Below are 24,902 nucleotides of genomic sequence, written 5' to 3' on the forward strand. Positions count from 1 at the left end.
ATATTTTTTTGGTTTTTAATAATATGAGAATTACTATGGAGCAAATAAGTATTTATCATTTTCCCCTTCTACATAAATGGACCCTGAATTTAAATGAAATATTGTAAAAGTACTGTCCAAAATAACATGTGAAGAAAAGAAAAGTAATATTCTTCTATCTGAATAATGAAGAATGGACTTAACATTGTGTTTTATTTTGAAAACAGTCTATACAACTTTTTTGGGGAAAAGAGAATTCTCTAGAGTGGGGTTTTAAAATACTATTTTCTTTTCCTGATACTGTATATATCGCATTCTGGGAAATTTCCTAAGTAGGTTTTTAGTCCAAAATGGAAGGAAATAAGGATATATATGTCCTTTATGGTCTTTTATCTAAAATGAAAAGTATGTACTTTTATTCAAATACCATTTCCCCAAACCTCTACTGATATTTTTTTGGTGTTTTAACTGCTTCTGAAGTACAGATTTTAAGTAATGTGAAAAAAAGCTGTTTTAATTAGTGGTGTTATGTTCCATTATTTTGTATACCTGCATTTTAACAAACTTTAAAATCAAATAATTACAATATTAATTATTTAATATATTTATTTATGTTTTTGGACTGACCTTTCAAAAGTCTACTTAGTATCACTTGCTAGTGAGATTATGTGTGTGAATGTTGTGTTTGCCCCTACCATTTTCCATATGCTCTGCCTCACCAACACTGCCATCCGGCGTAGTCCTTTCGTAGTTGTCCTCTGGGAGTGGAAGGGCACCCAGTCTTGGCCCTGATGAACTCTTACTGCTTGGTGTTTCTGACTCCTCCAGACCGCTGTCATAGCAACTCTGCAATGACCCTTGATGCGGGTCCTGAGGCTGACTCACAACAGAAAACGTCACTCTACGAAACGGCTGCAAGAGAAAAGATTCTGAATGTCACTGCAAAGTTCAGTCTTTGAACAACTGATTCTCAAAACATGACTTAAGCAAACTAATATTTTAACATTTACCAATTAAACAATTTTCTCTACATTAAAGCAAACAGAAAGTACAGTTCTTACATAAAAGGCCACTGGACAAAGTATGCATGGAATTTTACTGGAATACACGCAGTTTGTCATAGCCTCCTTTCAAATGGCTACGTGGGATAAGAGAGCTGATTCAGCTTGTCTATCAATCAGTGGTAATAAGTTGATCAGAATTAATACCAGACTGCATAAAGGTACTTGACAGTGTGTGCACACGTACGTGTAAGTTTGTGTGGGTGGGTAAAAGTGCTCATCTGTAAACTATTTTGTGGGTGTTACGAACATAACAACACACCCATAAGATTTCTATAAAATCACTACCTGTGTTTCTGACATTCTGACAGCTAGTTAACATGGGATAGGAGGGGGGGAAAAAAGGAAAAAAAAAAAAGGAAGGGACAAAAAAGTCTCTTAGGTCTTTTGCCATAAAAGCCAGTGCCTGGAGACAGGGTGTGTTGCCAGCTGACTTAATAAAGCCTTTAAAGCACCGCAAGTACAGCTGACACAACATGCTTCCACTGGGACTGTACAAACATGGATTGTTAGAGATTTGTATTCATTGAAAATGACAGATATTACTGTTGCTCTGGAAGCCTACATGCTGAACCCTGGCACCAATGAGAATCCCAGGAAATGGAAGAGTCAATCCCTCACATTTCAGAGGACACTGAGGACATGCAGGGTTTTCAGTGAGAAGTTAGGGGATTCTCTTAGGATTTAAACTACACTCAAGCAGCAATGATACATTTAAAATAATTTAATTATACATTTAGAGAACTGCAGAAAAATGTTTGTTGTTCTAGAAAACACTTTCTGAAAAAAACACCAATAGATTCATTTTATAAGACACCACACAAATTTTCCTGTGTTTAAAATGGGGTGTCTGATAGTGCTGTCCTTTGGATTCAGATATGTTTCCAGTTCTATGTTAGAATGAGACATAGGCATACATCACTCCCACTGGTAACTGCAGTCACTACAGGATGGAAATATATATGCAGGCCAGAGGGGAGAAAACAACAACTGCAACCACTCACATAAGCCCTGAAGAACAAAGTCCACATCAGGTTTACAAGTAGAGGGGTAGGTGGAGGTAGTTTCATTTTGAGGGTACAAAACTTTGAAGATATCAAGGTGGTAAGTGCTGATGGTAGACAGGGTGGACAACAAATATAATGCTAAACCTTCCTGGCATGAGTAGATCAAAAGTTTAAACAAGTGACAGTTACCAGAAATACTTTACTGTATGACGGACCAAAACTTCATGCAATGAGATGCTGTAATCTGTAACTATACATCAATTATTACTTATGGGCCAATGATACAAACTGTGAATCTCAGAGATTTGAATTCACTTAGAACATCCCGTAGATTATTCCTAAATATCCTACTATTTTGGCAGTCACATTTGCATCAACTGAGCTGGGAGAGACGCCCTTCGGCATCTACCCACATCAAACTCACATAGTCATACTAGGTCTCCTTACTGGCTCGACCCCAAATTTCCTATAGCAGAATCTCAGATGTCTCAATCCTTAAAATAATTTGGTCTTGATGCAATAACCATATAAAAAACTAACAGCTTGAGCTGGTACTTCTGAGGAGGGACCCTGAACAGAAAAAATCCCGGGCTTTTATACTTTCACAGTCAAAGCGCATAGCAGCGTCTTGGACTCTTCAGCTTCTGCGGTGTCTCTGAGTGTCTGGTCACCTGGATGGGCACAGGTCCCCATGCCCTTTATTATGCAAAGGGTTATCAGTGCATGACCTCTTGCCTGGGCTCCGAACACCCAGAGCTCCCACTGCAGCTGCTCACCAAGCTACCTGCACTGACTGTATTCCTCAAGATCAGAAGGACTTTGATTCATCTACAGCTCCTGCAAGAGCAGTGATGTGACTTAAAGTGGGAATTAGGAAAAAAAAAAAGTCATCAAATATTTGGAACTTTATGTTCCATTTCTTATTGATTTCTTGGAAATCACACTCAACTAGATCACAAGAAGAGAACACCTTTTTGTCACATCTGTGGCTACCACAAGAGTAATAGCAAAGTTATCTAAAATAAGTTCTGGAACAAGCTATAAAAGATTCAGGAGCATCCTGTTCATTTTCAGATATTCTTTGAAAGTTATGTGCCTTACCTAATTGGCATGTAGGGAAGAGATGTGACAGATGCTAAGTTGGGCTTTTTTTATAGCTGAGGCTGAAAATTCCCTAAGAATATCACTACATATCCTTGAAACTGAAAGAAATTTGATTTACTTTTACTAAGCTTTTAATAATAGTTTTTAAACAGAACTGGGTGTTAATCTTGCTTTTCTCTTAAATGCTGTACTGAATAGGAATTATCTAACCCAAAACTAACACACAGAGTATTCAGTTCAGTAAAGCCAGTTCAGCTCTTTCCACAGAATATCAATGAGAATGACATAATGATGATAAAATTCTTTCTGAAAGAATGATGTGCATGTAAATGGTTATTTTGCAGGATTTATTACACTTCTACTTTCAGTATAAACATCAGAATTCTGACCTTTCTATTGCATTACCTCTGAGAACCAGACCTTCTCAGACAAATGTATTGCAAATTTTGAGTGCATCTGGCCTCATGGAATAATATCATGGTCTGTCCTTTTTCAATAAAAAGAAATAGACTTGGATTATGATATATGTCTGTTACCCCATACTTAGAAACACTCCATGTGATTAACATAAAGAATTTTAAGAACAAAAAAAAATTAAATATGTATTGCAGTTGACTGTTTCCCACATTCACCATCTCTGATATGCAAATTACCATATAGTTTAGACAGTATAATCTGGATAAACATTTGTCAGAGCAGAACTACCAGTTATAAAAGATAATGAGTTTTTATATACTTGGAATATTTGGGCTAAATTAATTATGGCATCTCGTTTTTACACCCAAAAAAACATCTTAGAGATAAAGTTGATGAAAAGACAACAGTATGGGGTTGCTATAAAATGCCTCTGAAAAAACCCTGTATATGGATGTACATGTTACTGTTCATGAAACTCAGTCCTTTAATTGTTACTAAGAGCATTTAAGTTAAATGAGTTTAAACCCCTATGAACTTAGTTATGAACACTAGAATACTAATGCATAATAAGTAATATTTATGCATTAGTTTCTATGAATGCAATAAGTCCCCTCCAAAACCAAGAACTTTCTTCATATACTCTAATCTTCGTTTATATCCTAGTCTGTAAAAAACAGTTGAGGTTTCGCCTAAAACTGCATATTAGTGAAACAAACAAGAAGGGAAAATTATGAATTACAACATTAATATTTACAAAAAGTTATTGGTAAAATGTTGGTCTTCTTATGTATTTATTGCCATGAAAAAAGTAAGGATAGGAAGCTCCACTTTAACAAGCAAACACAGACTATGTACTAAATTTTGTTCTACTATTCATAAAATTACACCAGGAATTTCTCAGAAGAATGGACATGAGAAATTTCCAAGTGTTATGTGGAGTCGTGGGCTGGTGACAGACACATGACACGATGTTGCAGCATGGGCAGATGGCAGACTGCTGCAACCTTCCTGAAGCATCCACATGAGGGGACCGCTCCACCAAACACACAGCAAATACCACACTCACACACCATAGCTGCTTATCTAAGATGGCAGAGGCAGTAAGGGTGTTTGTATAGGTTTCCAGTGGTAGTTTATTTCACCTACACACTCAAAGGGTCCAGGGACAAAGGGAGAGATAGAGGGTCCAGGACTATACACTGGTATAAAGGGGAAGAGCCAACAGCAACAATCACCTGAAGGTGTGGGCAGGAAAAGGATTACAGTGACCAGTAGGGAAACACAAGGGTAAAAAGACAGGGTTCAATGAGGCTACAAAGAACAAAGAAACTGCTTTCTTACATGAACCTTGACCATATGTGGTTAACAGGAAGTTGGACAGCCAACGGGCCTACAGGGGAGTGGCATGGGGGTTGATTGATAGCATGTCACAGGAGTCCATGGGAGAGGTTAATGTTTAGGGAGCATTCGTCCAGGGCATAGCCCCAGGAAGTCTAGCAGGCTCACTGGCCTCCACAACACAGTACTGAGTCCTCAGCAAACAGCAATGAGTTTAATCTAGCTGCCATTTTTATAGGGGTTTTGCATTTCCCAGGCTCAGACAGCTGATTGGATGCGACCTCTCTCCACGCAGATCTCTGGCCAGTGGTGTGTGTGGATCTCAGCTAGAAAAGGGTTGGCTGAGGTAGTTGCTTGGGTTTAAATATAACCTATCCCAAACTTATCCAGGGACTTGTTTTTTTCTAAGTTGATTGAGTTTACGCGGCAGCTTCAGGTCAGCTGCAATGCGTCATCCAAGTGCTGACAAATTAAGGCACCAACCTCTGAGGGGACAGCGTGATGCTTAGCTTTATTGATTTTCAATGCACAACATTAACACAGCTGCATCTACCACCATTGTGAATCAACATAGTCAAGTAACTTTTACCCAAAGAAGTCCACAATTGTTCAATTTGTCTTTCCCAGCAAAAAAGCAACCTTAAGTGTTTATTAGTCCTTTGGTAGGGACTTACAAGATTCAGGTTTAGTAAGAAGACAATAAGTTTAATAAGAAAACTGTAGGTTTGATAATTTTCACCCTCAGAAAACTGATATCGTCTTTTCTGAGAACAGCATATGGAGTTTTTCTAATTGTATTTGATCTTGGAGGTGAACAGATCACAGAGAAAAATACGCCTTTCCATTATACTTCAGCGATAAATCTCCATTTCTGCCTTGTTTCATGGGTATTTCTTAAATGGGATAGTTTCCTTTCCACTCATCCATAGAACAAAAAACACTGCAATTCCAAAGACATGCACTTTCTGCTATCTGTAGTAACTGAGCTCTATTAACTTATTCTATGGTACAGAGTTTATATTAACCTGTATTAAATAATTCATCCCTATCCAAGATGGAAACTAAAATTATATTTTCAATACATGAAGAACCCTAGTTTTGGAGGTTGACATTAGGGGCAGAGTTTGGCTAGATTTGGTAAAAAGCAATATATCCATGTAGCTCCACAAGGCTTTATCGTGACATTTTTTCACCTTCATTATGAAAGATATTTTTTTTTCATATCCCAAAGTTTGAAGTTTTACATTGTAATTCCTGATATTTCACACTGCTCATGGATTGTATTCTTTCATGGTTTCTGTATATCAGTTGCTATCAACATTATAAACATTGTTCAAAAATGTTGGTGCATTTGGACTATAGTAGCGGGGTGGCAGAGTAAACCTTGTTTAAGTTTAATTGTTTAGAGAACTAAACTTGCAACCATCAACCATTTCTCAGCCAATTACTCCACAACTTATTCTGTGTTCAAAGTGTGCATGCTAAAGTATAACTATCTTAATTACTTAACACTTGGACAAAAATAGTAAGGCTTCTAGGCCTTTCTGTGAGCACAATACCTACATTGCAAAACCATAAGGACTGAAAACATTTTAATCAACTGTAAAATGCAGTCCAAGGTGCAACTTAACACACAGAGAAGCATAAAAAATTAGCCTAAACTGTATAGTAGTGTGTTTAGTATAGCAAGATACAGTAAGCTGTATTTCTACAAGTATTTCTACCAGTTTATTCGTCATTGGCTTGGACATTACGCTAAATACTGGAACATTAGGAATTAAGGTTCTTATTTTTCCCTGACATTCAAAGCAGATGACTTTCCACTTTAACAATGTATGATATCTTGAGGGTATTTGCAGGAATTTAAGGTGGCCTAAGAGCTACCTGGAGATCATCCAGTACAACTCTTCTGCTCAAGGTGGAGTTGGCTTGAGTACTTTGCCTAGGGATCTGAACAGTCACGTTTTTAGTATCTCCAAAAATGGAGACTCCATGGCCTTTCTGAGCAAGATGTTCTCCAGTTTTTTAACTCTAACAGTAAAGGAGGTTTCCCTTAAGTTTCAATGGAATTTCTGTATTTTCTGTTTGTACCAAGCATTAAAAGCAATGGTGATGAGTCAGGCCTAAATAATAATTCCTATTAGCTTCAGAAAGTCAACCAACGTCAAGCAGTGACTCTGAGGTGTGTATAGGGTAGATCTGAAAAACAGGCAGGAGAGATGCATCAACTGATCACATAAATTCAAAGTGTTTCTTTGGCACTTGAATTTTGATACAACATGTCATTATCCTTTTCTTTCTATTCATTCCTAATTGCTGGAAGCTTGTTGGAAGACAAACAAAATATTAATGAATGATTCCTATTCTGCATGAATAGTTTCAACCCACACAACTCTTTTCCCTATTCAAATCACATATTTCTACTGTTCTAAACTTCTGTCATTGTAGTTAATCTAAAATTGGCAGGAAATTAAATTAAACAGGCATTATTTTTTCAATGGGAAGATTGAAACACCTGAGATTAATATTAGAGTAGGAGGCTAAAAGAGGAGATATGATGCTGATAAGAAAAATTATTTTAATTTTTTTTTATATTTAGCCAAATGCAGTGACAATTGTAACTTTAAACAGGACTTAAAAAATAAAATATATAGGATTTAAAATAAAAAATATATATATTGATATTAGAGCTCTGCAGCAGACATTGCCTGTGATGAACTGTAATTAGCTTATTTTCATTTATTTTAGTTTCACTTTTATTAACTTTTCTTGCAGTAGTGGTATTTTGGTCATGAACCAGAAGTGCATTTTTTTTTTGTTCTGTATAAAGTTGAAAGACTCATCCACTAATATCTATTTGTTTAAGCCCAAGGCTACATGTTAAGATCTGCTATTCAGTGATAGTATTTCATAATTTATTTTACATTATGAACATCATAGTACAATGTTCAAACATATTTTCCTTTTTAAGTTTAGTGCTTTTCTCAAATATATTTTGTTTCCTGTTATCCAAATTTCTCTTTCACAACACAGACTTCTGAGCAGCTCAAAATTATTTTTATTCACCTAAGTACATTCATTAAGTAAACTTTGAATAATTTTTGTCTCTAAGTAAACAAATAAAAGGCATTCTTTTATTTCAGTGAATATCATCAAAGAAGAAATAATATGAAGAGCATCTCTTACTCAAAGATACTCTGAAAGATACAATACTCTTCTGTGCAAAAATCTTCATATCAAAATACAACACACAAGCTCGTTTAGAAAATTTAAATAAAATCTTAGAAGACTTGTAGGCCAATATTCTTATCATATCACAAGAGCTCTTGCTAGCTATTCAAATGTGAGCATAAAAAAACAATAATAAATGAGAATCTGCACCAGAGACAAAAAATGTATTTTCGTTATCACTTCTGTGTCCAATTGTTTGAAAATTATAAACACAAAACATCTATGATGCTGAAGTGCTCTCCTGTTATTCTTCTGCAAAAGTAAATGGATAAAGTATCATTTTCTCTTACCAAGACCAATTACAACATAAATTAAGATTTTTATCATATCTCTTTAAGTTTTCTTAAAACAGGTTTTCCTATATCTTTCATGAAGACTAAAGACTAAAGAGAAATTCAGTGTATCTAATATTGTTTTCTGAACTCAATGCATTAGATTCCACTATTCTACTTTTTTATAATAATTTCCATTGAAATCTTCTGAACAATTCTTTGACTCAAATCTATTATTAAAACACCATAAAAGTCTTCTTTTAGCTAAGCGGCCAATATCTGGTACTATTCAGTGCTTACAATTTTGCATTCTTGGCTTACATTCTTTCAAACTTTTCTGTGATATTATCTTTTGCTGAAATATTTGGTGAGCCTTTCCTTCCTGGATGAGTTTGTTTTGTTTTCTTTGGTTTTCAGCAGAGACTATGCTGCCTGAAAGTACTCCAGGGATATTAGTTCACAGAGTGTTGTGTCTCTCAGCTCCTGTCTTTCAGTGTGAGAAATCCTTATCTTTGCTATGCTGTTTCACTAAAGTCTTTAATTGTCTGAAAACAAACAAAACTCTAATTTCCATCCTACAAGCCCAATCACCCAAATATTTGGCTTGCAAACGTCATCATCTTCTCTTGAATTTGGAATATTATTAAATAATTCAATGTGCAGAAAGGAAAAGGAATATACTCTTAAACCTAGTTATCAGTCATGAAGATGTCCTAGAATGGAGGAAAACCTCTATAAACCTGTTTCAAAAGTCATTAACACAATGTTTTCGACTACAGATATAGACTACAAAAGTGAATCTCCTTATCATCCCCAAGTTTGTACTTTGCTATCCTCGGAAGAAGTATCAAGAAGCAAATATATTGGACCCTTTTGGATCAAATTCCAAAGAAGGAAATGATCCCAAAGCCTCCCTAGATATCTTGAACTAAAAGGAGCTCAGTTCACAGTAGCAAACAAGCTACTCCACAGTGAATCTCCACAAAATGCATATAGTATGAAAATAAGTCTCAGAGCCCGCTGTTTCACCATTCAAATCAATTCCTCTTGAGCCATTCTATTTGCTATTGTAGACAGAGACAATTTTTAAAAATTGCTTTCTCTTCCTTTTGTTTCTCTGCTCAAAGAGAGGCTTGTCTGCAAAGGAATCTTTGCCAGAATGCTACTGAAATGAGAAACAGATACATAAAGCATATATGAACCTTTCAACATATGAAGCCTTAGTATTAGCAAATCACTGATGCTCAAGTAATGTCTTCTCTGTAATGTAAAATATTCTTGGTGCTGAGACGAAATATTTTGAATAAATTTAAAATACACCAGAGGGTTCTTTATAGAAATGATTAGCTAAAATTAAAAAAAAATCAGAAAAGTTTTGAATTATTTATGCTTACATTGAATCAAAGTAGAATTTATTGTGTCTTAGATCTCACCTATGTGCTGTCATTGAAAAAAAGGCCTATTATTAATATTAGTGTGAATATTTTGGTTTTAGTTACCATTCAAAAGACTCTAGCCCAAAATAAACATGAGAGTCACAGCATCAAATTTTAGGAAAATTCCGCCATAACTCCTGGAAGAATCAGATCAAATTCTAAATGTATATGAATGTGTAAACAAGACATTTCCAATTTAAGAGGGAAGATATACAAATATATTCAATACTGGTACAAAGATTCATTCATTTTCTGAGTGATTAGGGATAAGGACTTTTGCACTATTCACCAAAATTGTATTGATGATGACATATTTTCCAAAATCTGCAGTTGAAATGTTTTCCAAAATTAGGTAATACACTCAATATTTTGTATTGTTGTTATCTACAGGTAGTCCTCAATGTTTGTTTACTGTTTATTCATCTAAGTTATTCAAATTATACTTTAACCTTAAATGTCTTAAATTGAAATACATTGACACATTTTCTATAAATTGGACAATATAAGCTCAGGCATAAAATCTCAGTCAGCTACACATCTCTACAAAAATGAAAGGGCAGACCTCTAGAAATGTATCCCATCTTGGAAGTGGTTTAATAGAATGGAAATATTCTTCACAACATATTGAAGAATTTAAATTAGCTACATAATTTGAGATCACTCAAGTCAGAAGAAACAAATGCCATCTTGGTGAACACTGTACTTATGCAAGTTATAATAATAAACATGCCACAGGCTCAAAATGCAAGGCCTTGAAAGGCAAAATTATTAATTTTTTCCAGAATTTAGATCATTGGAAAAGAAGTATAGATTGTGCTATATAGGAAAAAAAACCTTGACTGAATGCAAAAATACATTTTGTTCCATGATTATTTTTTAATCAGGATTATATACACTTTCCTTGTGACAGATAAATTGTTGGAAAAAATATATTTTAATAAGGTAATTGAACAAGAAAATTATAAAAGGTAGTTATGAACTAAAGAACAGGCAGTGTCCATGTCCAGAACTACGCTCCAAGTATATTTATCTATAGACCTACCTCATATAATTAAAACTCCTGATAAAGATGTGGGGCTATTTGTCAATTTGCTTATTTTTTCACATTTCATATAGAAAAAATACTTTAAAATTATTACATTACTGAAAAAATAGGATATGTGTTTTCTTCTGTTGTAAGAAAATATTCAAGTTGCTGTGGGTATTTCAAAGTTTAAAGGAGATATTTAGGTTATAAGAAACTACTTGTTGCAAAAATATCCAAAATACACAAAAGGGAAACATGTTTGGGGTTTTTTTTAAATTAATAAATTATAAACTTGCTAATATGAAGCTACTGCCACCTCTTTTCTCCTATGGTCACCTGGAACACCACGCCTGTTGCTGTAGGTTAAAAGTTACTCTGTAATTGTCAGCGATGTTATTTAAAACAAATTGCTTATAATTGCTGAAATGTGAAACAGTTACTTTACACTTGACTCTAAATGGTCTTTAACTCTTTGCGAATGTCGTTAGCATATTAAAGGTGCTTTGTATGTACAACTTTATAAGTACTGATATATTCACCTATGGGATAGAATACAACCATCAGCTTGTTATGCAACTATTACTGAGAAAATAGTGTAATGTCACAGAAGAACAGGCTTGATTTCATTTTTTTTCCTTCAAAAGTCTGGAGGTGAAATTCTACTAAAACAAATGTTAACTTGTGTTGTCTAATAAAAAACTTTCCTGGCAGATGTTTGTCAATGCATGCTTTAGCCAAATATTAAAAGCATGACTTTTGAAGAAGCCAATGAGACAATTGTCTGGGAAGGAACAGCATGGTCCTCACTAAATCCTTGAATATAACCACTTTTATTATCCTAGGACTTCATTTTCACATGTGCAGTTTAATTTATTTTTTTTCATGTCAAGACCACTTTTATCTTTTGTTTCAGATTTGGCTCCAAAAAAGAATGTTAATTACTCAAAATATTTTAATCATACACTAGGAAAAATCATCAAAGAACTTATGTATCTGAATACCAGTCAAATTAATATGCACACATAAAATACCATAAAAAAAGAAAAGCATGAGTTATAATAAAAATATTTAAACTCAAATTACTCATGGTAAAACTTTATAGATCTGTTTTTTTCATAGAGTGTTACTATCAATAGGTTTTAACAGTCATGCTGGTTAATAAAAATATTTAAACTCAAATTACTCATGGTAAAACTTTATAGATCTGGTTTTTTTCATAGTGTTACTATCAATAGGTTTTAGCAGCGATGCTGGTCGAAATATTCTCTATCTTGTTCACATAAAAGAAACAGCACCTTCTCAATTAAAAACATGGCTGGCTATACATGTCTGGTTGCACCAACAGTTTAGCCAAGTTGACGTATAAAACTTCAGGTATGACAACCATCATTATATAACAATATGTTATACAAAAATACTTTATTCTCTAGATGAACACATGATGTCCTTCAATAATTAGAATAACAGATTGATTCTAAGTTTCCCTTTTAAAAGATTCAGGTCATTTGCTTCCCTTCCAAAACCTTTTCTGCATAGCTCAACTGTGGAAACATTCACAGACATTTCTTTGGATTGGTTGTTTGTTTGTGAGGAAGATGCACTAATTTTTTCTTAATAGGAGCATGTATTTTCTAGATCTCGTGTTTAACGCATTCTGAAAATAAGACAGTAGAAAGAAAAATACTCTAGGCTTAATAAATGGCTGGTTTTGATTGAATGTCTCATACAAATAAAATAGACAAAAAAGGATTAATGATACATTTTGTTATGTGGCTGATGAAGGATGAGTCCAAATTATGGTTCACTAAACCCTACAGTTTTAGTAGTCACTGCATAGTCATCCCTGTCAATTGCATTTTTACAGATATTTTTTGATCATTAGAACATTATCAAAATTTTTCATAAAAACACTGAGTCTCTAGGAAGTTTTACAAAGAGATTACAAAATGTAGTTCGTATTCTTTCATTTCACAGCTATAGACCAAATGGGTATCTTTCAACATCACAAGGAAACTTCTGGATGAATTTCCTGGAAGAAACTGCAGGCCCAGAGAACAATACTGTGATTGAAAGATGATTAAAAGAAGTCCACGTTGTGTTTTCAGACATCCCAATTCATTCTTACTGTGCACTTTCTCAAATATTCATCTAGGAATGTTTTTAATGCTGTGACTGCAATTCAAGACAGTCTGATGCTTGTTATCAGTTCCAAAGAAGTTTTTAATATTAAGATATTATTAAAGAAAATGTGACAAGGCAAAATAAGCCTTCATTACTTCTACCATTAAGAAGTGTTATGTAGAGATGAAATGTTTTTGCCTAACCATATTTCTTTCACTCCAGAAAGGGAAGCACCGAGAGCAAAAAATTAAGTTTTTAATATTAAGATATTATTAAAGAAAATGTGACAAGGCAAAATACCTTCATTACTTCTACCATTTAAGAAGTGTTATGTAGAGATAAAATGTTTTTGCCTAACCATATTTCTTTCTCTCCAGAAAGGGAAGCACCAAGAGCAAAAAATTTGGACACTTGATGTAATTCCATTCTTTCATTGTACAGTGTCATCCAGAACATAAAGTGAGATAAAGAATGTAACATTATCAGTTTTGGGATAATTAGGTGTCACAAAAAAAGAGTAACATTTGACTAAAGTAAAAGTAGAATGAAAATAAAATGCAAGAATTTTTCATTCTAAAACCTAGTTTTTAAAGTATTGTCATTCAGAAAGAAATTAAGGTCACACCTTGAAAATGTCATGTACCTTAGAAAAGAATCACATACTCCACATACTCCACAGAGTTAGGCTGGTCTGCAGGTTCTGATAAACTGTATGGATATCAAGAATCCTCACAGGACATGATCATTCTTAATATTCAGCAGGGCAAGAGCAATGCTTTGATTTTCTCTCTGGATATAATGGAGTGAGCCTTTTTGGCAAGGAATCGGGGCTTCAGGCTAAACTTTGCTATGCATCTACACCACAAATTGTTTTTCTGTGAGAAGTCACCCCAGCCAGCTCTAAATGAATTGCATTGGAAGGCTGTTTGTGAGCTTCTTAAGTGCTTTGTGTCTGTATTTATACAACACCATATAGCTGAATGTGTGCAATTTCCACTTTGACTGCTGCAACTTTTAGGATAAATTTCACTATTTATTCTTCATTTACTTCTTGTGAATGAATAAGATTAGAGAGGTCAAACCCTTGGCTGATATAAATCAATGTTCTCTTGTTGTCTGACTCCAGACGTCTGTTCTTTCCCTAGTTATACCAAGATGTTTTTCTTTTTTCAAACAAAACAACATAACGGGCAACAGCATTGTCATGGCTGCAGACAGTCTTGGATCTTGATTGTATGAGGCAGCATGCACTTCACAAAGCCAGCTGGCATTAACAAAACACTTTCTGGTCAGTGCCCTCTAAAAATAAAACAGTATCAATCTCACCAAGAGCAGACCCCTATTTCAAAGTCCAGAATTAAATGCTGCTCTTCCATTTTGCTGCTTTACTGCTGCCACTATGCCATCTGGCCAACAAAATTATTTAGCACTGCATCAGTTTTATGTCTGTAACTTTTAAAGCACAAATATTTATATTTGAGTTTTGTCCAAAAATTCGCCTAGATAAGTGGAAGAAAAAAATGTTTCTGTTTCCAGTTCAGGACAAACAAAGCAGAAAGTCTGGGCAGATGTAGGGGAAAGAAACTTAATTCAAGAACTTTACAGTGAAAAAGAAATTCAATACTTGTGAGACTTTTAGAAAGATTTGAATAAATAAATTATAATTGATTTTATGCAGATGTCTTCATCTTACATGACATGGCTTACTCAGATTGTTCTAGATGATTATAGGCTATTGGATTAAAACAGATGTAAAACCACAGTCTGTGTAGAATTGAATGTACAGTTCTTATTCAGAATTCTGAATGGAACAGTTAGACCAATTAACTTTTTGTTTTCTTTAATTCCATGCCTTCAAAGATGAATTTGTACCTGTTTAAATCATTTTGTAAAAGGTAACAGAAAGTGCACAATTTTCTAATAGTGAAATAATTAAGTGATGCTCATGTAATTGCATTTATCACAGCACTCTTCAGCTAGAAGGAAGGAAGTTGAAAGAAAAAGAATGTTGGAAAGTCTGGGATTAATTCCTGGCTCTGCACAAATGTCATGTTTTGCTTTGGCAATGTCTTTTACCCGTCTGTAGATTCAAGACAATGATTACCCTTTACCTTTGTATAATGATTTCCTTGACCTCTTAAGTAGACATTGTAAGCCTATGGTGGAGACTGTTGGGAGCACAGATGGGAAAAACTGCACAAGCTAGTGAAACATGATTTCAAAGAATTGAAGACATTGCAGGGGGCCACCACAACCCTAAGAATCCAGAACACAGGGGGTACTGCTGAACTTTTTATGCTATGAATCTTCTTGGAAACTGGAACAAAACCCTATGAAAATTTCTGGCCAGCAACACTATTATAAATATGCAACCTTCACTAATAAAACATGATGATATTGGAAACAGTATATCATCATGCAAATTTCTTTCAATTGTTTCCAAATTATTAACCTCTGAAAATAAACACAGCAAGAATAACTAAAAGGAAGGGGCACATCACTAGGATTTTGCAAACATTGTCTGTGTCCCAACTTAAAGAATATCTTCTGAGGCTACTCTGCCTCAGTGGAGTACATGTGATCTCAAAACAGCTCAACTTCACTGCAAAGCCAGCTAAAACTACAATTTCTTTAGCTTCACAGTTATGTTAATATTTCAAATTTTAATTTTAAGATCAAGGTTGAGATTGCAGATTCTCTAAATAGGACATGACAAACACGGCACAAATAGACATTTTTTGATGTATACAAAAATACCTGGTAATTCACAAGGAAAGAAAATAACATTTAAAATGTTGAAAGACTATTCTTCAAAAAAAACCAGATTGTCAAGTCCAAGAAAACTGTAAGATTTTTTTCATTATTTTTCTAACCCATTTTAATGTAGAAAGGGAGACATTTTTATTATTATTATTAGGTATGTGAATATCTGAAATATTTCCTGTATAGATAAAAATACTTACAGTTTTTTTGTAAATCTGTATTCCTTGAAACAATTTAAAGTATATCTGTTTCTTGGAACACAATTTTTTATAACAGTGAGACATATAATTACATTAAAGCTGAGTTGCAAATTTCCTCTGCAAGTGGTTTAGATAACAAAATGCCACTTCAGCGCAAACTTTATTCACTTTTTGTGAAAAGATTAGGAAGGGATTTTGAAGGAATTTAAAATACTAAGCAGAAAAAGAAAATATTTTTATTTCTTCTTTCTGAATTTAACTGGATTTTAAGGTGAATTGAGCAATATATGTTTTGAATACACGTTTATAAAAGATGAATGCTTTCACAACTGTTTTCTTAATTCCTTTTTTCCCCCCACAAACTTTCATTTTGATAAAAAAAGTATTTTTTTCATATAAATCCAAAGCTTTTGCTTTTCCATATATATTTCTTCTTCCTACTCATTATGAGTGGAAGAACCCTACTTGTTTTATAAGGTGTCAGAACTTCTATAGTTCAGTGACTCCTGCACAGTACTCACATGCAGTAGTACTAATGTAATGAAATTTCTTGGATTGAAAATCCCTCTCTTCTTAATCTTATAGAAATAATCATTCACACAACTTTATTTAAAATATACACATACAACCTTTATGGAATTTAATGGATCGGTACACGCACCCTGCGGATGAGTGTATTTACACAAAGAATCATTTGTGCATTCCTTTTTTCTGCATTCTCTATTCTCATGCTGCTCATCTCAGGCTTAATGCCTTCTCATCTCTCTCTCTCATTTTAGGCTTAACACCTTCTTTGCCTCAGTCTTTATGGGAAGATGGCTTGTCCTCAAGACAACGGTCCTCCTGGGTTGGTAGATGGTGTCAGGGAGCAGAATGGTCCCCATGTTATCCAAGAGGAGGCAGTCAGAGAACTGCTGAGCTGCTTGGATGTTCATAAATCTGTGGGACAAGATGGGATCCATCCCAGGGTGATGAGGGAGATGCAGACAAAGCAGCTCTCCACCATTTACCAACTGTCCTGGCTGACTGGTGAGGTTCCAGATGGCTGGAAGCTGGCCAATGTGACACCCATTCACAAAAAGGGTGGAAGGAGGATCCTGGTGATTATAGACCGGTTAGCCTGACTTCTGTACCCGTAAGGTAATGGAGCAGTTTATGTTGAATGTCATCACACAGCACTTACAGGATGGCCAGGGTATCAGACCCAGCCAGCATGGGTTTATTGTATTTGACCAACCTGGTCTCCTTTTATGACCAGGTGATCTGCCTGATGGATGCAGGAAGAGCTGTGTATGTTGTTTGTTTGGACTTCAGCAAGGCCTTTGATGCTGTCTCCCACAGCACTCTCCTGGAAAAGCTGCAGTCCATAACTTGGACAGGCGCACTCTTTGCTGGGTTAGGAACTGGCTGGATGGCCGGGCCCAGAGAGTGCTGGTGAAAGGTGCTGCACCCAGCTGGGGCCAGTCACCACTGGTGTCCCTGGGGCCAGTTCTGCTCAATATTTTTATTGATGACATGGATGAAGGGACTGAGTAATTCACTGTAAATTTGCAAACAACACTAAGCTGGGAGAGTGTGTCGATCTGTTGAAGGGCAGGAGGGCTCTGCGGAGAGACCTGGAATGGTTGGATGGATGAGCAGAGTCCAATAAGATGAAGTTTAATAAGTCCAAGTGCCAAGTCCTGCATTTTGGTCACAATAACCCCTGCAATGCTCTAGGCTGGGAACGGTGTGGCTGGACAGTGCCCAGGCAGAAAGGGACCTGGGGGTGCTGGTGACAGCCAGCTGAACATGAGCCAGCAGTCAGCCCTGGTGGCCAAGAAGACCAAGGACATCCTGGCCCGTGTCAGGAACAGTGTGTCCAGCAGGAGCAGGGAGGTCATTGGCACTGGTGAGGAGGAGCTTGGCTTTGGTGAGGCCACACTGTGAGAGCTGTGTCCAGTTCTGGGCCCTCAGTTTGGGAAGGATGTTGGGATGCTTGAGCGCATCCAGAGGAGGCAACAAGGCTGGAGAGGGGCTGGGAACACAAACCCTGTGAGGAAAATGACTGAGGGAGCTGGGGGTGTTTAGCCTGGAGAAAAGGAGACTCAGGGGTGATCATATCACTCGCTCCAACTCCCTGAAATGTGGCTGTAGTCAGGTGGGGGTTGGTCTCTTCTCCAGTCAGCAACTGACAGAACCAGAGGACACAGTCTTAAGCTGCACCAAGGGAAACATAGGCTTGATATTAGGAATTATTTTTTTTTACAGAAAGATTGATAAATTACTGGAATTGTCTGCCCAGGGAGGTGACGGAGTCACCATCCCTGGATGTGTTTAAAAAAGACTGGACGTGGCACTCAGTGCCATGGCTTAGTTTAGGCATAGGTTGGACTTGATGAACTTGAAGGTCTATTCCAAACTAGTGATTCAGTGATTCTGTGATCTTCTTACTTTTATATGAAACCTTCTGTATGTCTGACAGATAACCTCCATAGATTCAGATTGATCTCCATTTTGGATGCTCTTTTCATGACCAAACCCAGAATCAGACTTTAGACGAACTATAATTGACAAGGAAATAATAGATTTAACCACATTCAAACTTGAAAAAAGGATAAGAAAGTACTGTGGTGACAAAAAAATTGTATTACAGGCAGATACATTAACAATGAAGATGGCCATGTTTGCTGTCAAAATACTAAAAAATGTTAAAGTGACATTCAGTCAGAGCATAAATATTTGTCAGAATGAAGCTCAAAAAAATAATTATCATTCCAATGCTTTTTCATAGTTCTGAAATATAAACTCATCAGTCACTCATATACTTTCAGACATTTTGTCAACTGTTTGAAACTGTTATCTGTTTACTCAGCAATAGTACAATCATTGGTATTTCCTCTCATAATTTATGTCCAACATTTTTAGTGTTCCATGTTTCATATAAAGACAACCCTGGACAGAGCTTTTTTTGCAGTAAATAAATAAACGTGACCAGACTTCAAAAATATCAAGATATTTGTCAATACTAACCTTTCTGAATAAAAAAGTTATAATTTTAGACTGGGCTATGATGTTGTAATCTACAAGTAATTCAGAATATGAATGAATACCAGTAAGTTCTGTTTGCTGCTTGTAAGTAATCATATGAAGTAAGCAAAACATAAGTCTGAATATTCAGAGCAGTAGAGGATACTTTAATTCACTTAACTTTTCATGTCATAAGACAGTACCACAGTGCATTCCTCTTTCCAGGCCAGTTGATAAACAGTCAAACTTTAGCTCTGTCTGTGGTCTTTCACAGATGGTCAATATCATCTCTCTTTCTGTTCAGTGAGTGGCATCACTAGTTAAGATAAATATCAAAAATTATCCCTTTGTGATCCTAGAGGAGGATCCTTCACAGAAATGAGACATGGAGACAGTTTTACAAAGGCATTCTGGTATTCAGCACAAATTAAATCAGAGGGTGACTTCATAGAACTTACAGTCCTGTTACAAGAGCATGAGTGAAGTCAAAAGTCAAAATTTCCAAATTGCAAAGACTCTCTATTTAACCTCCTATATCTACTAAGAACAGGCTTCCTAATCTGTTCTGCTCAGTGCAAACATGGCAATGATGGTGGTTACAAGGCTTCTCTTTTTCCCTTTAACCAGCTTTGAAAATGTGAGGGGGCAGTTAGGGGCTGTACAGCTAGTTCTTCCCAAAGGCATCAGAGAACAATCTAGAGGTCAAAAGACAGGGATCAACTTCCATTCATATTCTCATGGAAGAGTAATGGCTAAAGGAAACTGATTTCCTCTCTAGGCTGTAAATGAAAAGCACATTGATTATAACCAATAGTGAATTACACTCAAACCTCACAAGAGATTGAGGAGCTACAAAGGTGTTGTAAAACCGCAGAAGGCTATTAGCAGGTCATATTCATCTGAATAACTAATAATTAATAATTAACAGTTCAATTTTTTACCTACTAGTTTATACAGAAATAGGTTAAGATCAAAAGAAAATTTGTTCTGTATGCCAGAGTACACATGTTGAAGCATCTTCAGCTTGTTTTCAAGTAGAAGGATTTATTTGGGTTTGACATATCTACCATTAACTCTGCCTTTCAATATAACTATAAATAATTAAAAAAAAAAAAAGAGAGAGAAAAAAACCCACCAACTGAGCCACTGAATTCTAAATTCCTGAAATCCATTTGCAGTAGCAAGCTGGTACATTACTTGTTCTTTCCAGATCTCTCTCTCTTCAAGTCATTGTAAATTGGAAGTAAACCCTTGGCAGCAATATGCCTCGAGTCTGCACTAACCTGTTCTCCAACATTTGAGACAGAAATAGGAACACTTAAATTTCAAGTGAGCAAGCACTGTAACAGGTGTCTCTTGGGGGTGATGGGTCTCTAGTAAGCGAGCGAGTGAGTGCCTCCTAGGGGTTTTAGGGGCATGGTTAATTATTAACCTCAGCTACTGCAATTCTCCACTACTTAGAATGTATGTTTTAAAATTCACAAGGTCAGAAAATATCTCTGTGTGGGTGGGTGTCTGAGTAGGCTCTCAAGGGGAGAGGAAGACAGTGCTGAGAAATAAAAGCATTTACTGAGGTGCTGAGTGCTTGTCCTAAGAAGAACTACCTTCAAAGATAAGTACTTCTAGAGGAGGGACATTTTAAAATGTGTAATGAAAAGAGCAGTCAATGATTTTTTCTTCAAGAATCTTTTTGGTTTTGTTTTGTAGAAGAATGACTAAGAACAGCACTAAGCTTTTTTTTTTTTTTTTTTAAATCTGGTACAGTTTTAGCATGTCTTTTCCTGTGGTTATTTTTACTACTCAGTTCTATTTCCTTTTTCATGCACATTTTATGGTAACATTGATTTATTGTACTATTCTTTGGGGAAATTAGCATGCACGTTCTGTCCCAGAGCTGCAATAATACATTTGTGGACAAAGCAGCATCAAAAATATGACTGAAAGAGTAGTGAGCAGGGCTGCACACAGAAGCAAAGACAGTAAGCCAAGTCCTGGCATCCTTAGAGTTATTATCATGAATCACGAAAGAAGGCCTAAAAAAGACCAGAAAATCTTTTACAAAGTTGAATTATTGAAGTGCTTTTTTTGCAGTCTTCATTAGAAATATGAAAAGGGCAAATTATTAATCTAAGAGAGGTTACAATTAATAATTTGCAAATTTTTGCAAGTGTTTGATAACATCTTGCTCCCAATCTCATTGTCTTGTTTCAATGTAATAATGCAAGATCTCTGTTAAATATATATTGACTCAGTCTTAATTACAGCAGAGATTCACATTGATTTTTGTACCACGTTGTCCTTTCAGAATAAATTTTCCATAGAAAACTCTGACATGTTTTGTTTCAGAACAATTAAGGCATGCTGTTTGAATAACTCAACTGGCTAGGATGCTTCTCATTTTATTTATAACATTCAATGAAAAAATCTATTTCAATAATAGAAATAAAAAATCATCTTTTGTTTTCCTGAAAAACTTAAATATCAGCACACTTCTTTAAACTATCTTAGACTTAACAAATGAAATTTCCAATAGCAAAATGTTCCATGTGAAAAATTCTGGAAATGTTCCACTTGATGTAGTTTCTTTGTAATGTTACAAGTATGCTACCTACCCACTGAAATAATTTTATTTATTACAAAATTATCCATGAGATCCATCCATACACTTTGTAGTTTTATACAGTCTTGCAACAAAACACAAGTAGTGGATAGATGAGAACAGGAACACTATCCATAGCTATCTCTATCTAAAAATCTCCATTACTTGTTCCTTCAATCCACAGTCTGAGGATTCTTAACAGGCTTAATAATGTGGTTCATATTGTTAGCAGGTACTGTCAAAGAAACAATTTTTAACAGTAAAACAAATTATTCTATGAGTTAAATGCATAGCATTGAGTATTTTTCCGAGTTCAGCACTGTAGGTGAAGAGAAATGCATACCTATTTGGGAAGGCAGTGATGAATAAAGGATTCTTCATGTAATCAGAAGCTGCAATATATTCTTCTGTACATGTTATTGAATCCAGAAAATAAGTGTAAGCCTTTTTTAAGAGATTAATTATAATTCTGACATAAGCAGTTGTGGTCATCTGAACTCAGGTGAAGCAAGCCAATTATATAGGAGATGCACTAGGTAGCTGATAAACTACAAATGTGTATTACATGATATCTGTTGTCATTCTTTTAAATAAAATAATTAGATAATTTTTGTATCTCCAGCTTTAGAAAAAAATGTAGTGCAAAATCATAATGGCTAAGTCCTCTTCATAAAATAAACACTGACCTGGACTTTTGTGATTTATTCTCTTTTTGGTATGGTAAAGACAGGTATACTGTTTGGTTTTTTTTTAAATGGAAGTATAAAACCATTGTCTGGATAAAATCTTTCAGCAACATACTCTCCTGGCAAGGTATCATATAAATAAAATTTAGTTTTGAATGCCTCAAGCTCCTTTTTTGAAAAAGTTTTAAAATAAGGAGGAGGAGTGTAATTTTTTTAATATAATAATGCTGTTTCATGCATCCTGGGAAAAATTATTATGAAAAGTAGGTGGTCTGACTAGCATGTAGAAGAAAATTTTGCATGTAAGAAATATCTATAACATTACAATGAGAATAAACAATGAGTATAAAATTGCACCAATAGCTGACAAACAGGAACTGCTTTACCATTGGTTATGGGCCTCAAGTTCTATGTCAATGGTCTAAATACTAATGAGGTAGCCTGGTCTTCTGCTGAACACAGGAAATAAAAATACAAGCAAGATAAATAGAGTAAGTATCCCCCGTCAGATCAATATGGATAAAGTGACATGTCAAATACATACCACTGTAATTCTGGCTAGTCAGCTATTGTGATTCACTCTCATGCTGACTCAGTCCTTCACAGTGAAATACTGCCTCCCTCCCACTCCACTAGTGCTTGCCAAATCCCATTAGGAAATGTATAGCAATTAAGTTTAAATAACACCTTGCTATCCCACTCTGCCCAGAAGGTACTCCAGAATGTCTCTGAAGTCAACAAGAAAGGAAGCCTCTCAGCCCAGTTCCAGCAGTAATGCTTCATATCTGTGAGTAGCTAGATCTGGGCTGATCCCTCCAGGAAAGTGAGCCAGGAAGTGAGGGTGACTCTAACACAGGCCAGGCAGTAACAGCACTGAGTGGGAGCAGCCCCATGGCACCTCAGCCAGGCAAGCAAAGAAGGATGGTGACACCAACAGATTCTATCAATAGCATAAGGAGCATCAGGCTAATGCCAGCTAAGATCAGCCCAGAAAACTGAAGAAACAATTAATAAATAGCTATGTTTGAGCTGAAGTGGAGTTCCTGGGCCACATGTTTCAGGACAATTGCTGTACTAGTGCCTAAGATTTAGCTTTGCTGATTATTTTGTCCCTATCATTTCATAAAACCAGTCCTTTTTTCACAGATTTGATGTGAAACAACAATCTGTGCAGATTTAGAAACAAATGTCCTTTATAGTTTCTTGTCCTCAGGAAAAGAAAAAATTCAAGATACATATTGATTTGGAAATGTATTTTTCTCAAATAGAAAGGCTCTAGCTACCAAGGCACATTTTTTCAATGGAAAAAACCCAAACAAACCATTGCTACATCTGTCATAATATTTCACCTAAAACAGCCAGCGATAGAAGCCTTTCTGCACAGGCAGATGACAAGAGGTCTTCTGCTGTAGAAGTGCAGTGAAAGGTAGCAGATCAAACACCCTTTAGTTTGGGCAGCAAAGGGCAATAGAGAGAGGGGAATGTCATAAGTGGTCCCAGAAAGGAACATGAAAACTAGCAGGCATTATGCATATCATCAGTAAACACCACTACCTAAAAAACCCCACTGTCTACCGCAAGCTGAGTGTTCACTTGTGTTCTTCACAGACAGAGGTAAAACACAACAAGATTTGTGGGTGCTTGGTTTTTTGTAACTACTTGTGGAACAATTTCGATTACACTCTCCGCAGTATCTTGGCATCTGGATTTGCAAGCGCCTAGTAGGGTGTCTGAAAACATTTGGCTTTAGCCTGTGACTCATCATGCACTTTAGGTGCCTGTTTATTAATCAAGAATCACACACCCTGCTGTGTGTTATAATTTTCAAGGAAGCAACAGAACCATTAGTGTTCAGTGTTTCTTGTTTTGTATCTCACATCCAAGTCAGAATTAACGAACACACCTGAGATTTAATTACTGTAAGCACCAGCCCATTTCAGTCTTTCATGCAGTTCTACCTTTCCCTGACATTCTAGGTTCTCAATGGACGGGTCCTAAAAATTTCTATAAGCACTTCAGCAGTATTGCTATGTGTTCATATTCACATTTGTAAGTTTAAATAACAAATAACCTATTTTTTTCTGAAAATCTTTCTGTGATCAAAGTAATTAATGGAGAAAAAAAAGTAATATTTAATATTTTAAAAAGGCATACATTACAGGTATCTTTCTAAAGTACACACACAGATTTCCTACTATAATTATGGAATTAAATTAAAGTATCACAAAAATGACATCAAATACCAGAAGTAAAAATATTTCCTACTTTAAATTTCTGGGTTTTTTGGATTTTTTTTTGTTGTTGGTTTTTTGTTTTTTTTTTAATAATAAAACTTTGTGGTACAATGGTGACTTTTCCTGGTCAGTTAGAAGTTTTCGTACTTTAATGGAAACAAAATTTATGGAAGCCTCACCAGACATACTTGTCATCAAGTTCCCTGATTAATAGACATAGAAAATTGCTGGAACTTTGGAAATGATGAATAAGATGAATCTTATCAATTAGTACTTCATTCTAAAATGAAAGTTTGATGGCAGCCATTCTGAAATCAAATTGTTCAACTGTACTTTTTGCTCCCACTCTGCTCTTACTCTTGCTGATCTCATACCATTTGATATTGTCCCTCTGCAATTTAAGACTGCCTAAACTTCC

At 35.5% G+C, this 24,902-nt stretch overlaps 1 protein-coding gene across 1 annotated transcript in view; it reads right to left on the reverse strand.

Annotated features, from left to right (window-relative positions):
* Nucleotides 1-24,902, reverse strand: part of PCDH7 (protocadherin 7) — a 262,286-nt gene that overhangs the window by 141,978 nt on the left and 95,406 nt on the right. Inside the window, exon 2 of the mRNA XM_039699003.1 lies at nucleotides 675-891. Coding sequence (XP_039554937.1) covers nucleotides 675-891 — 217 coding nt within the window. The remainder of the gene's footprint in view (nucleotides 1-674; nucleotides 892-24,902) is intronic.

The sequence above is a fragment of the Passer montanus genome, unplaced genomic scaffold (assembly GCF_014805655.1).
Source record: "Passer montanus isolate IOZ18808 unplaced genomic scaffold, ASM1480565v1 scaffold13, whole genome shotgun sequence".
NCBI lineage: Eukaryota > Metazoa > Chordata > Aves > Passeriformes > Passeridae > Passer > Passer montanus.